The 17,432-nt window shown below is 43.8% G+C and overlaps 2 protein-coding genes across 4 annotated transcripts in view; one reads left to right on the forward strand and one right to left on the reverse strand.

Annotated features, from left to right (window-relative positions):
- Nucleotides 1-98: 98 nt before the first annotated feature.
- Nucleotides 99-16,514, reverse strand: itih6 (inter-alpha-trypsin inhibitor heavy chain family member 6). Of its 3 annotated transcripts, XM_054746325.2 has the most exons (17): nucleotides 16,301-16,514; nucleotides 15,705-15,740; nucleotides 13,942-14,096; nucleotides 7,632-7,742; nucleotides 7,299-7,546; nucleotides 7,033-7,202; nucleotides 6,829-6,945; nucleotides 6,549-6,720; nucleotides 4,827-6,452; nucleotides 3,404-3,436; nucleotides 3,199-3,216; nucleotides 3,074-3,124; nucleotides 2,963-2,992; nucleotides 2,238-2,282; nucleotides 2,024-2,137; nucleotides 1,566-1,949; nucleotides 99-576 (listed from the first exon to the last, which is right to left on the reverse strand). In XM_054746325.2, exons 1-17 carry the CDS (start codon nucleotides 16,406-16,408, stop codon nucleotides 323-325), a joined length of 3,672 nt encoding a protein of 1,223 aa, XP_054602300.1. In that variant the 5' UTR covers nucleotides 16,409-16,514; the 3' UTR covers nucleotides 99-322. The 3 variants fall into 3 exon arrangements, with proteins under 3 accessions (XP_054602300.1, XP_015822666.1, XP_070400932.1); XM_015967180.3 differs by lacking the exon at nucleotides 16,301-16,514 and having other exon boundaries at nucleotides 15,705-16,052; XM_070544831.1 differs by lacking the exon at nucleotides 16,301-16,514 and having other exon boundaries at nucleotides 7,299-7,711; nucleotides 15,705-15,731.
- Nucleotides 16,491-17,432, forward strand: part of LOC107390465 (UDP-glucuronosyltransferase 2B15) — a 34,839-nt gene continuing 33,897 nt past the window's right edge. The window contains exon 1 of the mRNA XM_054746332.2: nucleotides 16,491-16,509. The gene's annotated coding sequence lies outside the window, so the exon portion shown is untranslated. The remainder of the gene's footprint in view (nucleotides 16,510-17,432) is intronic.

Below are 17,432 nucleotides of genomic sequence, written 5' to 3' on the forward strand. Positions count from 1 at the left end.
ATTTAAAATGCCATCTGGACATGGGCGTTAGCTAATTTTCCCTTCTGACAGGCTCCAAAACACCATCATACAGAGAAGTCCAGATGTCACGAAGGCACCATTCAGTCCTTTATTGGAGCATCTTCAGTATTCCTTTAACTTCCTGTTTCTCTGCAGACTCCAGCCCATCACACCCTTTCTTCTTGTTTTAGAACCGTGTCTCTGACCGGGATGTGTCCTTGTAGCTCAGAGGAGTCCCCGTTCAGCTTCATTCTTCTATAACTGATAAACTGCTGCGACCTGAGCTGTACTGAGGAGAGACACCAGGGTGGGACAGAATCCGCTACACGCGATTCACTACATAGCTCTCATAGGAATGACCCAGCAGTCTCTCGACCTCTGCCTTGGGCACCACCCAACATCTGCCCAGGTGGCGCTTTTGCAACGAGTCTTTCAGTGCCTTGTCCTGCAGCGTTACGGCCATCTGCTCTGATCCCCATGTCAGGATTCCTCTTGCTATGATGTCCTCCCTGAGCCTGTGAGCTCCTCTGTCAGGAGGATTCTTCACCACAATCATGTCAGCGTACTGAAACTGGCCTGTAGGCAGACAAAGAGCATCAGTGATTTAATCTGACTCACTGAACAATGTAGGTCATTGTAGATCCTTGATTGCATGCCACTTTTGGGAACTTCTAGAGATGCACCTTTTGCACTCTTCCATTACAAGCTCAGTGAATGGTTTAAAACCAGTGTAACCAGCAGAAAAATGGCATTCCTCACTCGTCTGCTCTGCCTCAGCAGCTGCAGCGCTATGAGAAAGAAACGTCTCAAACTATAATCTGGTGTATGACAATTAGACAACTTTACACGAACACTAGATTTCTAATGCTGTTTACTTTTTGTACTTCCTGCTTGGCTAGTGGACAACAAAAGTAACTGGTTGGGTGAAAACACAACCATGTCCTGGTAAGATTGAAAAAAAAATCAAACATCCTGATCACCTGAGAAAGCGTGATGCCATGCTAATTAAATGTCGATCATTTATTGGAGGAATGCATATTGTCTAGCATCTTTCTTAACTATGTTTTTAACTAAGAGTTTGTTAAAATACTTTTTTTAAGTCAAATAATTCAAAAACATTTCATGTGCGTAAATTGGTCCAATCCGATCCACCCACTTAAGATCGTAGGAAACATTTTATTTAGATTACATCTCTTTATCTTGTGAAAACAAACTTGTTTTGGAGGGAAACTAGTGCGACTAACTTCAAACATCAGGTCAGTTCAGGTGAATGGTATTCAGTTTCCTAAAAGTCGGCATGTTTCAAATCACTTGGAAGCTCCAGCAAGTCGCTCTAATTTTGAACCAATCAAAAATGTGCAATATACGCTTCCTCTAGAAGTAGTCTGCAGTAGCAGACGTTGGGAAACCATTTTATTCTCACCATGAATAAGAAACCATCACAAAACTGCACTTCACAAAAGTGTTGCATCCACCAATCTGACATTCTCAGCTGCAGCCAGTGAGTTACTGGTTTGGGTGGCCAGCGGGGCTTTGATGACATTGAAAATGTTATGGTTGCTTACCCAGAAGGCCTTGAGTTGTCTCTGAAAGCCCTTCTCCATCTATGATGTAAAAACCCAGGTGGGCCATCTGCAGGTAGTCGGGGTGTTTGTAGTGGTGGAACAAAACCAGGAACCTCACACCCTTTGCCAACTGGATCCAGCAGCTCTGATGATTGTCAACGGTGATGGTCACCCCCTGCCTTCTCACTGATCCCTGCCGATTGGTGGGCAGAATTTCGCGTCCTTCCCCTTCTACCACCACAGCCTCCAGTGACACTGTGATCATGATGTCACCAGAACTGCCCGTGGGTGACGAAATGATGAGCTGGTCGAAGTAGGTTCGAGAACGGCTTTCTGATCCGTGCTTTGAAGGAGCTCCCATCAGATGGCCATCTACAATTAAACCTTCAAAAGAACACAAAAGAATTTAAAAATAGATGTTAAACAAAATAAATAATTAATATTACTGTTTTGCATACCTTGCTCTGGGTCCTCTAATAACCTGAGAACATCGGCCGCTCTGCCATCAACGGTGAAGCACAGATTCTCGTGCAGTTTTGGAAGTTGGACCACAAAATGAGGATCTCCGTCAACTACAACGAACAACAGTGAGACTAGATATAAACACAAGAACAAACTGCAGAACATGCATAATGGAAGAGATACAAACAAACCAGTTGGAAGAATCCTGACCTGATGAAGAGAAGATCCTCACAGAGCTCAGTCTGGTTGGAGGTTCTAAAAGCACAAGACATGTAGGTAAACGACAGTCCTCCAGTCTCCCAAGAACCAAAACCAACAAGACTAGAGAAATATACAGGTGAAACAAAAAATGAGATTATGGCGCAAAAGTCCATTTATGTCAGTAATCCAGCTTAGACTGAGAGACCATCTAAAGCAGATGTCACCAACTCCAGTCCTCGAGGGGTACCATCCTGCTAGTTTTCTGTATTTCCTGCTCTACCACACCTGAACGGAGTAACTCACTAACTCTGCATAAACCTGTTAACTACTCATTCATTTCAATCAGATGTGTGGGAGCAGAGAAACAGCTAACGTGTGCAGGATGGTAGCCCTCGAGGACCAGGCTCAGGAACCATTTGCAGGTGTTCTGCGTTCATTGGCTGGTTAGAGTGTGACACTTTGAGTCTGGAGTATTCAACATTTTCTAAATACTCTCATTGTCTGAGATTTTGAATGTGGGGGTTTTCATCAGCTGTAAGCCATAATCATCACAATTATAATAAATAAATGCAGAAATATCCGGCTTTGCTTGTATGAGTCTATCTGTAATATATTAGTTTCATCTTTGAAGTTGAATTACTGACATACATGAACTTTTGCACCATATTCTTATTTTTTAGTTTAACCTGTAGGAGCACAACTGTTTAATATTTACAAACCTTTGAGATACTCACCAAATGACTGACTGTCCTCCGTGTCCTCCACTGAAAATGTAAAACACACATTTAACAGGAAAACCTTCAAGCTCGAAAAGCTGAAAATTTTTACAAATCAAAGAAACGTACAGGTAACATAGCCGAGGTTGTAATCATCATAGTCATATGTTGCATCATAATCTGGAAAATAAAAGTAATGAGATAAAAATGAAGTCGTTCACATGACTTGGGAAAAGTTAGAAAATGTCGATCACCTTTTGCAAGATCACTGTCTGTTGAGCAGGAAAGAAGAGGAAAAGATGATCAAGTTCAATAATAATGTAAACTGGTCCATTAGTTGATTAGACAAGTGGCCCCATGACAAAGGTTCAATCTCTAAATTGTTGCTTATTACTTTGAAAATCTGCACTGGACTCTCAAAGCCCAATGAGAGAGACGTGTTAAGAAAAAGTGACTCACCTTTTCTCTGAATGTGAAGCGAAGTAGAAAAATCTGAGGAAGAAAACAAAGAATTCAGTTAGAGAAGTTGTTAGAGTTGTTAGAGTTTTTAATCCATAAGCATATATTGCATGTCCGTTTTAAACTGCTTCAGTGGAAAAGTGCCGAATGATAGTTAGAAGATAGCTTCTAAGTAACCAGAAGTATATTATCATTTATTCAGAATTTAATTTTATAAACTGTAACTTTGCGTTAAATTTCATATGTTTGTTTATTTCAGCAGACTCAACCCATTGATGCAGCAGAAGTATAGGATTTGGCTGATGCTGATGTCTGCATCTGTTCATGTCGTGCGTGAAACTGACCGCTGTGTAAGAGTTTATAAAATACTGTTTGTGTGAACCAACGTGAATGTTAAGAGATGGACTGAAAGAGCAGGCCTAAAGCCCAACCATTTGATTTTAAAAGGGCTTAGAAATCTCTGCAGGTTGGTCTAGCCACACTCCATTGTAGCCTCAGCAGGTCTACCATTGGCCTGAGTGGTTTTGTGTTATGCCAATTACAGCGCTCTGTCGGTTTGGTGGTCCAATCACAGAACTCGGCAGGATGATGCAACTGAGCAGAACAAGTAAGATGGCGACGGCTGGTTTGAAACGTCTTTTTGCATCAACTTTGGACTTTTTAGACTTGGGCTTTTCTTTGAGGCAAGAGCAGATAGATGTATTTAAGTCCTTTATTTTTAAAAAGGGTGTATTTGTGTGTTCTTTAACTCATTCACTGCATTTTTTTTACTGTTTGACCATCGGAACGAGCCCCCGCGCTGAGAGAACCAACATCTCAGCCCTGAAGCCGATCTTCATCCGCATACGTCACAGATCACATGATCAGGAAGCAACACATCCACGTGTTTGGAGATCGTTTTGGGCCGTTCCTGTAAAAAAAAAAAAGAGGCGCGAACCGGAAAAGTGTCTGCCGATCACAATTCAACAACGGATTATGAAAGAACGGATAACGCTCGAAACACGCGGCTTCTTCCTGATGTAAGAGGTGAGTCTCCTCTTTGTTTTGGTTGTTTTGGCGTCGACATCATGCTAGCGCGCAACGTTCGGTGACTCTTAAAAAACAGTAAAAACGGTGAGAAACGCTGGCAGCGAAGGCCGTTAGCGATCAGGAAACGGCTGGCAGTGAATGAGTTAACAGTGTATGGTGGACCAGCTCTTTGACTGACATCCATAGCGGTGAGTATGTAACATAGTTCGTTGTTCAATAGCATGCAGAGACAGTTTGAAAGACAACTGTAGATTCCACATCCTGACTGAGATCTGTCTACGGGTCAGGACCAGAGTATATATTCATGTAAGTAGGATGACTACAGGCCACATGAAATGAACACAAGTAGACCAAGAAGCACCAGATCCAAAGAGTTGAATGCGTTGTGATTTACCCTGAAGCCCCGCCGCTTCCCAGAATCCAGCCTCATCAGTCAAACCAGGCATGGGAGCAAAGGTGCCTGACACAAAGGTGGCAATGCCCAGGTCAATGTCAGCATTGGAGTTGGTGTTGTTTGTATTCACCACAGCTGGAGCTGCAGCGGTGGTGGGGGAGGTGAGTACAGATGGCAGCTTGGCTGGGATAGAAGTGGTCTCAGGCTGATGAAGATGTGGAGCTGCAGTAGTGATGTTATCTGCCTCTGGGGACAGTCCTGTCGGTAGAGCTGTCCTCACAGGACTGATGTGTTGGACTGATGCCCTGTCAGGTAGAGCAGCTGGGTGAGTTCTGGTTGAGTTAAGTAGTGGCGGAGAGCTGGTGCTGAATGTTAGCACACTTGTTGAGAGGGTGGTTGTTGTCATCATATTCTGAATGGAATTGGGCATTTTTCCAGGTGCTGGAGGTGATGCTATTTTTAGAACATTGAGCAGAGATGTGGAAATCCTTCCTGATGATGGAGGAACGTCAGATTTTGAGCAGTTTTGGGAGTCAGCTGGCTGTTTTCCGGAAAATGACGCTGGGGCATGTTTGATGGGACCAGGACTTGAGGTTGCAGTAATTTTCTTGGAAGGCATCGCCGATGTTTTTGATGTGGAAGATGGCAACATGCTCTTTTTTGTTTTTAGAGTCTTTGAGGGTGGTTGAGGTGGGCTTGGTTTGGATTTGTTAGGACTGATGTTAGAGGAGGAGCTGGGTTTCTTGGCAACACCAGTGATTGATGTTTTGACAGGCGTCCCGACTGGTGGTGTTGTGGTCGTTGTGCCTGTAGTTGTGGGTTTTGCTGTGGTTGGAGTTAGACCTGCTTCATCTGGATCTGGTTTGACAACAACTAAAGACGTAACTGGAGTCACAAAGTTGTATTTGAGTGAGAGATTGGTGGCTTTGTCTGTCAGTAACCTTTGAGTCACAGGGTCGGTAGCATTCAGTTTGGCCAGTAACAGTTCTTTAATGGTAAAATATGCCCAGAGACGATGCACAAAGCTGGAGATCCCTTCCAGATCTTCCAGACAGTCTAGAAAACCTGAGGTCCTATTTCCCTTTGTGTGGGAAACAAGCACATCATTCTCTAACTGTATGTGCTGCTTTGAGTCGATCGCGGACACTGACACCTTTAAATCTCTAATCCCTGGTTTTAATCTCCCTGCCACAATTAGCTCAGATCCTTGGAAGTAGTTTGGAAACAAGGAGCGGGTTACATCAAAAGCTTGATCATTTAGGTACGACAACTGGATGTCTGACAGCAAAGGGCTGGCTACTTCATCATAAAAGTCCTTCAGTTGTAAGACTGCATCTGCATCCTCGTAGACCATCCTGGCTACGCCTCTGTTCTCCAGAGCCAGGCGTTTCAGAAGAAGGAAGTCTGCATCATCGCCAAAGGCAAGGCCAAACAGGGAAGCTGAGCCCAGCGCCTTCTTGGCATTATTAAGGATGGTGTCACCAGATGTTTCTCCAGTGGTTGCTTCCCCATCTGTCAGAAAAATCACCAGTGGTACTCGGTGGGATGAAAAATGTTTGGAGGACCCAGTCGATGAAGGATTAACAAGCTGTGCTGCTGAAAGCAGAGCTGCGTTGATATTGGTCCCTAATAAAACATGTAGACAGTGGAGACAATCAGATTAGAAAGATAAACACTAACAAAATAAAATCGTAAACTTCCAATCATTGGTTTTCAACTCACATCCTTCAGCAATGATTCTTCTGACAAATTCTTTAGCTTCTCGTATATTCTGTCGAGTTGCTCGCACTGTGCGTCCTCTCTTCCAAGTGTGAACCTTATCTGAAAAGGTGATGATGTTGAAGTGATCTCCTTCTCTAAGGTCTCCAAGGATGGTGTTCATGGCCTGCTTGGTCTACTGACAGAAATCAAAGGCATTACTGAACCTCAAAACTGTGTATTTTAGTATTCTTATCAAGCCACAGTTGTTCAGACCACTGGGCCATTAGCCTTGTCACTCTACCTGCAATATTTTGGTTCCTATCATCGAACCGCTGACGTCAATAACAAATATAACATCCTTGGGAACCACAGGAAGTCCTCTGGGTGCAAAGTAATGTACGAAATAGCCGTCGTACACCTACAGAGTGAGAAGTCAAACATTCATGTTGCTGAAAGGACATTCCTTTAGAAAGAGATGACCACAGAAACAGAAGACACTGCTGACCTGGACATCGCCCATGAGCTCGCTGAGGTCAACGTCATACTGTACAATGAAATCTGCATTGAGACCATTAGGAGATATGTTGTTTTGCTGCTGTAGAGTTGGACTGTAGTAAACTCTTGCACAGCAAGCACTCTGCTCAACACGAGTGGATGCAGGGACACTTGTATTGGCTGCAGAAAGAAAAACAAAGTATTGATTAAAACATCTAGAACAGTTATAGTTCATCTGGGGGATTCACTCTGGAAGCACACTCCCACAGATTTTACCTTGAGCAGAGTCTGACAGCAGTCGACTTGTCTTGAGAGGAAGTACTTTGACAAAACTAATACCCGTCCTTTCATGTATGCTGACATCTAACGTGAGGTTCTGCACAAGCTGGCCTGGCCTCAGACCCAAACTGAGCTCGTAGCGTCCAAGGCGACGAGGTAACAACTCCTCGTACGACAGTAGGAAGGACATTCGAGTTCCCGAAGGCACACTCACTGCCACGCGAAACTTTTCTATTTCTCTTTCTCTGGAACACCATAGAAGACAAAAAGCATCCGTTTGACATGAATAAAAATAACATCTGGAGTGAATTAGGTAAGAGAAGTACTCACTTGGTAGCGACCAGTCCGGCTGTTTTTCCTTGCTTCTTTGCAGCGTCATATATTTTTCTGGCTGCCGCTCTTTCTTTCACCTGGGCCACATACACCTTACCATTAGAGGTGCTTATGGGACAGAGGACAGAGGAGGAATAAATGGGTCTCTGTGTGGCTTACAGTGGACAGATTATATTACACTCTGTGGACTGCTTTGACTCGTGGAGGTGGGTCTACTTTAACCCTCTCAGGTTCAAAATAAGTTTTGATAAAAGGACGAACGGCTAAGTCCTTCAGGGGTACTTCTGAGTTAAAAAGTGCTCAAGAAACACGTATGTTGGAATAACCAGGTAGGTAGGTTTTAAGTGTTGCAAATCGGCAACGCCTGCCTTCAGAGGGTTAATTTGACCTCTTGTATTTCCAGAGCAATCACAAAGCTGCTTCACAAACGGGCCTTGTGTTTGTTTACAGATGGAGTTCCTGCCACTCAAAAAAAAGGTAATTTCCCTCTGAAAACAGGGACCCTATTGGTCAATCTTCTAGGTGCTACACCCTGCTTGATCTCAACCAAGTCCACTTCTCCGAAATAGGCATTCAGAGTACTTCCAAGACGTTGACGATCAATGATGTCACACAAGGAGGTGCTAATTTAAGTTCATGTCCTTTCCAAATGAAAAGAAGGTGTAACTAAAGTAAACCCACAGAGGACTCTTGTTCAAGACAGAGTAGAAAAACTTGAGAGATGTGAGTGGAAAGTAGAGATGCCACATATTTACACATGACTGAGGGGCAAAGGAAGTGACTGAACACCAGTGGCCTACACGCAGAACACAGAGGTCTTAGTTTCACAGAAATGCCAGAGAACTAATGCAGTGTGTTGGCTGCAGTTATCTCCCCCTGGCTCTTTGGTGTTATGCAGACAGTTGTGTTATTCCTGATGAAAAACAGCCTCGGTAAAACCCTTCTGTCAGGTAACCGAGCCACCAGCAACACCCCATCACAATAATTTTATGATGGTTTATTATTTTATCATGGGTGTTTTATGATGGAGGCCTCTAAAGAAGTTTCTGCTTCGGGCCCCAAAGTGACATGGGACAGGTCTGGTCACAATGAGTATATTTAATCTGCAACCCCCTCACTTCTGGCTGTACTTCTACAGTTCTACACGTTCATCTGTGGAATGTTTTGGACTATAAGGAGTCAGTGATGGACCTAATGACTGTTGGAGAACAAGCAGAAAAAGCCCAAACCATCAGTCCTCCACCAACATGCTGACTGGGATCAGCTGTTAGCATTTTTCCAAGTCAAGGACTCCAAAGTGCTTTGGATTACAATCATTCACACATTGATGGTGAAGAATAACATCGTAGCCACAGCAGTCCCAAGGCACACTGACAGAAGCGAGGCTACCACAAAATCCTTTATTTTTTTATTTATTTCCCCCCCCCATGTCCTGTCTGGCTGTGAAGCAAACAGAATTGATGTCTGAATGCTGGTGACAAGCCTTACAGATTTACTCTCAGGTGGAGCGTCAAAACGTCTGCATTAATGTCACGCCTGATACTTAAAACTTTATTGTTATTGTTTTTTGATGCTTTATAATTCTGACCAGACACGGAGTCAGAGGTGAAAGAGAAAGGAAGAGACAAAAGAAGGAGGGGGGTGGGGGGTCCACAAAGACAAACAATCAATGATGAACAAGAGTCTGCTTCTAGACCTGCAGAAAAGGGACACACAACAATACATCAGGAGCAAGCTCTCACTGCGTCAACCTGATGAGGAAATATTAAATCAACGTTGTTTTACTGAACAATCACATGATAATAAATCACAGTTCATTAAGTGCCCACCATAGCCTTAAGACATGTTGAAAATGCCCAACTCCATACTTATGAGAGCACCATGTGAGCACCTGTGTGTGTACACGCGCTCATTTATGTAAGGTTTCTCTATAGGAGCGTCCAATAGAGAGTGTGAGGGGCCACAGATCTGCCCCCTAAAGATGTGTAGGAGACGGAAGGAGCTCCAAGTCTCAGAGATCCAGGAGCTGACCCAGAGCACAGGGACCCCAAGGAGACTGCAACCAGAAAAGCCCCTGCCCCCCTCAAGTGGCGCAGAGGATTGCTCCAGGGGGCCACAACCAGCAGCCGGCAGAGACCCGGGAGATATCAGCGGCAAGCCCACAGGCCCGCCCTCAGCCTCCCACCACCAAGCCGGCCGAGCCTGTAACCCAGCGACCCAGAACCCAGCGACCCGGAACCCAGGGGTGACCACCCCCATTGGGGACCCAACAGAGCCCAGGGACTCAGACCCCACCAGGCAATCACTGGGATTAATCAGGCAGACGCCAAAAATCTTAAACCCCCTGACCCGGGAGCCACGAACACTCAGGCAGACCAAGGCACCACACTCCACACCAAGTGTGGCAGGGGGAGGGGAGGCAAAGATGTATAGCAGCAAAAGAAGTCCCAGGAGAGGGGAAGAGTCAAAGGCCCCACCTGACATATACAGTCATACACAAACACAGTCACACACTCCCTCCCTCATGCTCACACATACACATACAACCTAAGGCTTACAAAAATGCACGCCATACACCCACTGTAGCGGAAATTCACATTTTATATCCTCAGATTAACTTTGGATTCACACGAAGGAGAATATAACTATTTTCACAAAGTTTTTCCTCTCACATTTAGCAGAAGAAAATAAAAAGGGGAATTTGAAATTGGCCCGCAGTTTCAGCATTCTGGTTACCTCCTACGACTCTCTCCCAGGATCATAAATTGCACCAATTTGACTGGCCTCCCTTCTGCGCCAATCAGGAGGCGCAAGTAATATCAGAAAACTGGCCTGTTTTACATCAAAATCAGACTGACCCTTTTCTTAAGATAGGGGAAGTCGTAAAACTTCTTTTAGATTCTCCTGGGAGCTTGAAGACCTGAGTCTTTATAAGCCTTGCATTCCTGTTTATCTACAATCAAAGAAGTTGTTCACCATTAAATTTCAAGGTGTTCCAAGAATATGTTTAAAATCTTATCAGTTACAAACCTAACTGCTTGTTTTGTGTTTTTTTATGTTAAACATCTGCCAATTTTTGCTTCTCCAGTTAAAATTCATGCTAATGGTAAAACTGTTCAGTTTTAAAACATGAATTTTATTCTTTCCTGTTTAAAGTAATACTTTGATGCTAAAGTAATACTTTTTGAGGCTTTATATGAATGACTGTGTGAAATAGTGATCATGGACTTTCCATCTTTGAGAAGGTAGAGTTTATTTGAAAGAGTCACAGTGCCATCCAGTGTCCAGTGGTTAATGAGTGAAATACATGTGGGTGTGACCAAGAAGGTTATAAAGCCACAGTGCAAACCTCGTGTTGGCAGAGTAAGAACAAAAGAAGAAAGATGCCTTAAGCGAACCTCTGCTGGGCTTTTCCATCTGGGCCCAGCAACAGATAACCTGGCGCTTTACAGTTGTCAAGTAATTAGCTCTCAAAAGTTACGGTAAAACTTAGACGCAACTCCATTTGTTTTGTTTTGACTTCCTACGTGAAACCGGAAGTTCTCACATTAAGAGTTAAAACTAATTTGGGGCAGTTTTTCTGATTCAGCATCGGTTTTGATCATTTGGACTTGCGCTCTGAATTCCACATTTTTGGTGCAGATGAAGTGAAGAAAACTTAAAGTCCAGTCATTCCCGCGGAACAAGATTCTCCTGAACTCAACAGACTCCGTTGACCAACTCGGGGCCAAAATCTTACTGTCCCAGTAACCTCTTCATGAGCAAGGACTTCAAGGTTACCTCAGCCCTTTGGCCACCCTCTGGCGACGAGAAGAAAGGTCTGTGAATCATTTTCATCTGGCTGACTTTTTTTGCTAAGCCCGATTAGTGAATTCAGACTTAAGCTTTTATGGTGTGTGTTATTTCGATTCAAATTCCTGTTTAGCTCTCAAGATTTACCTTCTTTTTCTGCCGCAACGAATCCTTATGCGCACACACACACCAACTCTCATTTGCATCCACACACACACACACACACACACACACACACACACACACACACTCACCCATTTCACCTAAACCCACATGAAAATTTCACTTTGTCCCCCTTTAGAAATTATTCCTCATTTTTCTATAACCCTGGTGTCACAGAATTTCCACTTTTATTACGGATCAGTTATTTCCTATCACTGCCATAAAGCTTTGGGTTAACAGTTTTCTTAATTCCATGCATGAAGCTATAAGCTGTGTTTGGTCCTTTTGTCTATGTATTAACTGGTGTAATAAATTCACAAAACGTAAATAACGCCCGATCATTGTCTAGCAATTCTCGGGAATAATCGGCACATTCTGTCAAGAATTCATCCTTTAGATCAATGTGTGGTGTTAACTCTGAGACTGATTACATTGCGAAGATGTAGATATTAAATCCAACGGTCCAGTTCCGGAAACTGGTGGTGCCTCGATTAGTTAATAGAAGATTATAAACAAGCTAAATCTACGCCACATTTGAAATATAGATATAAATCTATATTTATCGCTACACCCACTCATGCTCCCCATACACACCCTATTCTAGCTGCATTACCGGTATTAGTGCGCAAAATGGATGCCATCTCGGAGAGGGTCACCGGACGGAGTGGAGATGTTTAAAACCTAAATTGGCTTCACTGGAGGACTTGAATGATCAGTTACAGACTTGAAGGCAGAGAGGAAAATTATCTCTGCCTGACCCAAACAAAGTCTTGTTATCCGAATCTGACACCATGGCAGCCTTGTGATGCCAACAACAAACCCCCACGAAGGAATGCAGACATGCTGTGAAAACCCGTCCTACCCCCCCCACCCCCCACCCCCCGCCTTCGGATTGGTGGACTTCAGCCTGGCGAGGTCATCAACCTGCAGGTGTCAATGTGCTCTGCGCTCCTCCCAAGATCTCCCTCCCACCTGTGGCTATAGTGGCTGAGCGCCATACAGGGCTGCTCTGGCTGGGGAAACAGGATCCCAGCCCCCCCCCCCCCCCCCCCCCCCCCCCCCCCCCGCCTTCCTATCGGAGTCTCATGTTGTGAACTGTTGATGTTCGTGCTTATTTGTTTGAGGCGTTTTTTTTTTTTTTTTGCATAGTAAAGCTACGCCCTGCCAGGAGTAACTCTGGTGTGCCTTTTTCCTCTCCCTCAATTTATCCTCATGTAATTCCCTTTTCATCTAAATGAAATGAGCGCTGTTCATGGTCGCTCTTGTGGTCTGCCTGTATCTGTTTTGTCTACATGTGTGTGTGTGTAACTTTGGTCAGGCTGTGCTGCGGAGTCAAGTTCCTATGCTCTGGGTCGCTGGAGCACTGGCAATAAAGCTTTTTCTGATTCTGATTCTGATTCACTCTGGTCCCGGTACTGCTGCACATAGGGTACAACCATCACCGGTTCCCAGAGTTCAACCCTTTCTGCTGGGGTGCTGATGAGCAGGCTCCAGCGCCGAGCACAGCGACACACCACCCTAGACCCCAGCCAGACGGCCAGATCCCCCTCCTAGCCTCCAGCCCCGGGAAGCCAAGCGACAACAGAGGTGTGCTAAGACCCCTAGTCTCCCTCTGCCCGCTCCAATACAGTGTTAGTGAGTGTTGATGAGGTGTATTCGGGGCTGTGGTGAGTGGACAGTGCAGGCATCGTCTGGCCTACGCCAGCTGATGCCACCACACCACAACATAAATTTGTTGAAAATTAAAAAAATTACACATTTGTTAGACATCCTAAAGTCTACATCCAAAGCTGCATGTATACAGCAGTATAGGTGTGTGTGTGTGTGTGTGTGTGTGTGTGTGTGTGTGTGTGTGTGTGTGTGTGTGTGTGTGTGTGTGTGTGTGTGTGTGTGTGTGTGTGTGTGTGTGTGTGTGTGTGTGTGTGTGTGTGTGTGAAAGCTGGCAGACTGCCTCAGTAAACTGTGTGGAGGGAAAAGGGGGACTGGGTAAACTTTTATCTTTTTCTCTGACTCCCATTCACAAAGCCTGGTATTCATCTGCCCTCAGGTTTCCCCTCCTGACCTGCTCCTGCTCCCAAATCAAAATCCAGCAGTACTGAACTGTTTGTTTTGTTTATATTTAGCATTTTTAAATAGTGTGGTAGCAAATCCTTTTAGTAAATAGATGATGCACCACCTCCACATCAAATATTAAAGTATTCAAACCAATAAGTGTCATTTCTAAATAACATGTGTGATTAAGAACTTTTGGTTCTAATCCAGTACGTGTGGTGTCTTCATTCTTTCATGGTATCTTTCAGAAGTCAAATGATCACATACTGACGGCACAAACAGTTGAGGACCTCAGACTTACATGGTGAAGTTGGAGATGAATGAGGAGGATGGCAGGTCCACCTCAAATGCTGCCTCCTTAATGACGGGGAGCTGGTTCCAGACTGAGCTCTGGACTGTGGTGACAGCGTAGCGGGACACCACTGAACACTTCACATGGTAGTCAGTTACTTTCAGCTGGCGAGAGAACAAACACACATCACTAGAATGCTTTTAGAATCATGGTGGGAGGGGCGCAGCATTGTTGTCATACAAAACACGATCTGAGTGTAACCCATCACTGGTAAACACTGATGACAGAGCTTTGCCTTTTAAATTCATTTAATATGTTATTGCCTGCTGGTGTGTGTGCGTGCTTGTGTGTGTGTGTGTATTTGTGTGTGTGCATGCATGCATGGGTGTGTGTGTGTTCCCTAATCACATATCTCAACAACCACAGAATGGATTTTAATGAAATTAACGTAAATATATATATATATATAATCATTAGATGTTCATCTACGTCCAATAAACGCTTGGAGACAGTATGAGTCAAGATGGCTGACACAGTTAATCTACATTGGCAATTACAAAAATGGAGACTCTCAGTATTTCAAATTCTGATCCAAGATTTAGGATTTTAGAGCCGAGAGTGATTCACAACACTTCTGAGAACTAGATGATGATGCCTGACTCACGAACCACTGGATCGATTTTAATGAAACTCCAGCAAAAATAATTACTGGACAGGTGTCTACTTGTTAGCCAAGCTCATTTTCAGATGGCTGCCAGCTAAGTGACATGAGGGGTAAACCTTTACTTTAAAGATGTTGGGGTTTTGGAAGCTGAGGGTCTTTAGAACTTTACTATATAATTCTAACACAAGATGACCTTAAAGAGCAAGTCACCCCCAAATAAACTTTTTTTTGCTGATAAACTAAATAAACGAGTGTCTAATCGTGCTGCAGACACGTGTCGTCAATAATTTGGCACTTCAGTGCATCTTAGTTAAAATTTAAATGTTCTGCCTAAAACTGGCAGTGTTGTGCCGTTGTCAGGTAAAAACTCTGCACTGTATTCTAATTTAAATCTGCCACCGCTATTGGCTAAGAAGTATGCTATGATGTAAACTGGTACATTATGATGTCACAATGCTGTCATGAGCCTGTGTGTGTATTTGTTAGCGGCTCTGCCCTCTTGGTCTGCCAGGCAACAGCATGTGTTGCATTTTTCAAACATGAAGTGGGAGTGGAGTTAGACTCTGGTAGGGGTTGACTTGCTCTTTAATTTAAACCTTTGACTTGAAAAGCAGTGAATGATGGAACAGAGATAACTAGCACTTTAATTTAAATGCATCATTTTGCACAAAAAACAAAAACCTGGACCTGCCTTTCTGATGCACTCGTAACAAACCCCTTTAAATAATCCATTAATCGTGACCTGAACAGCTTCCTCCACGGTGTTACTCCTTGTTGTCGTGGGAGACTCTGGTGGTCCAATCTAGTCAGCAGCAGCTAGACTGATACACGGTGAGGCGACATGCTGGAGGTAAAGAGCCACATCAGACTGACTTTTTCAAATCTGCGGCTTGTTTAACACGAATGGAGTTACTGTATGTTCCTAAGAAATGACTCCACAGTTAGCCCTGAAGCAAACAGGGTGGAGAACCACAGTGGAGCTACTGAGGACGACCAGAAAAGCAGCGACAGTTGGTTCTCTGTCAGGGTTCTTATGCATGAAGGTCGCTCTCTCTTTTCCTTTTAGCTTTGTTGGGTTTTATTTTTACAAGGGGGACTAGAGACTTACCACTGGTTTTGTTGGTCTAGTCTTGTGTTCTGCTCTCTGAAAAAGAAGCAAATTAGCAATTAAAAAAATACATGAAGGAAGTTTTTTTTTTAATACACGAAGAAATGTCCACAATCTTCCAAAGTTAGAGTTGGGCCAAGGTTTTGTATCTAAAGTGTTTGAATCAGAGCTATTCATGGTTGGATGGAGGGGAAGTGAAACTGGAAATAAATGCGTTCACTGTACACGGAGCAGGCAGAGCCGCACGCTCTGGCCTGTTATTCTACACACAAGTCACCGCTGTGTCGGTCCATTACCAAACATCCTGGGCATCGGCGGGACTTTAACATAAACAACAAGCTGAGTGGAAACCCGTCACAGAGGAAATATTATGTAACTTATAAAATACTGCATTCAGTTTTCTTCCTGCAATCCTTTTAGGCTCAAGATTTTCTAGCAATGAAACTAAACATAAAACTATCTTCAGAAAAATAAAATAATAGCAACAATAATAATAATTATAATAGAAACCATCGATTGATGTATTCCTTTTTTTCCTAAAGGGGCATGTTTTTGAAAATAGCACGAGATACATAAAGGAGAAAAAAAATACTTACATGTAATTGAAGATTTTCATCAAGATGCGCCTCATAATCCTCTGATAATCCTTCTTGCACATTCATGCAGAGACAAACCAGAACCCAGTGAATTTTTAAAAACTTCATGGTTGCTTTTCCCTTTCAGTCTTCAAGCTGCAGAATCGAGACTAAAGAACAAGTCCGGAAATCCAATGCAGTCTTTTCCCAGCAGGACGCGTGAATCACAAGTAAGGCACCGTCTGAGCTCAGTGAGAACTGCTCCGCTCCATCTGACGAGTCCTAGAATAAAATAATTACATCTGCCGCAGGTGTTTGTAGAGAGTTAGGAGGACTGTGGCTGCAGCTCACAGACAGATTGGCAGCAGACCTGATTGTGCACGCAGAGCAGTGCACAGCTGGTTTTCATGCATGCTGGAAACTTCACAGGCTGCTTGCTGCCACTGAGGTGCTGGAGAAATGAGGGGTTACCAGCTCCTCATCATTCTGATGAAACATCAAGTCTGCCTCCACCCACCCACCCACCCATCCACCCCTGCTTAACTGGGTGTTACCTTAATTTCGTCGAGCTCTGCGTCCCATTTGGACATCGGTTTGTTTTGTTTGGCTGGAACTTGTCCTTATTCATGTAGCTTTTAATGGTTATCTTACAGTGTTAAAATGTATTTGTTAATTTATTTATTGTTAATTTATTTATATATTTATTTATGGTTGTTTGTTGCTGTGGTGTCTCCATTTTACACACACACACACACACACACACACACACACACACACACACACACACACACACACACACACACGCACGCACACACACACACACACGCACGCACGCACACACACACACACACACACTTTTGAGGAAGCTACACATTGACCGCTTCTAAAGTACCGAGGGTGCGGGTCTAGTGTCTTTTGGGGACGCCATGTTTTCTTCTGGCCAGCTCAGGGTCCTGCGCCTGTTGATGACACAGACTGGCTGCAGTTAGGGAAGTTATGCTGCCACGTTGGTAAACATTTAGGCAGTGGAAAACACAAATGTTTTGACAAAACTGCTAAACTATTTCCAAAACATATATGAAAGACCAGAATCAAAAAAGAGATGCAAATCATTTTGGCTGCGCAGTATGATGACATCATCGGAGGTGCAGGA

Source organism: Nothobranchius furzeri, chromosome 15 (assembly GCF_043380555.1).
Source record: "Nothobranchius furzeri strain GRZ-AD chromosome 15, NfurGRZ-RIMD1, whole genome shotgun sequence".
NCBI classification, from domain to species: domain Eukaryota; kingdom Metazoa; phylum Chordata; class Actinopteri; order Cyprinodontiformes; family Nothobranchiidae; genus Nothobranchius; species Nothobranchius furzeri.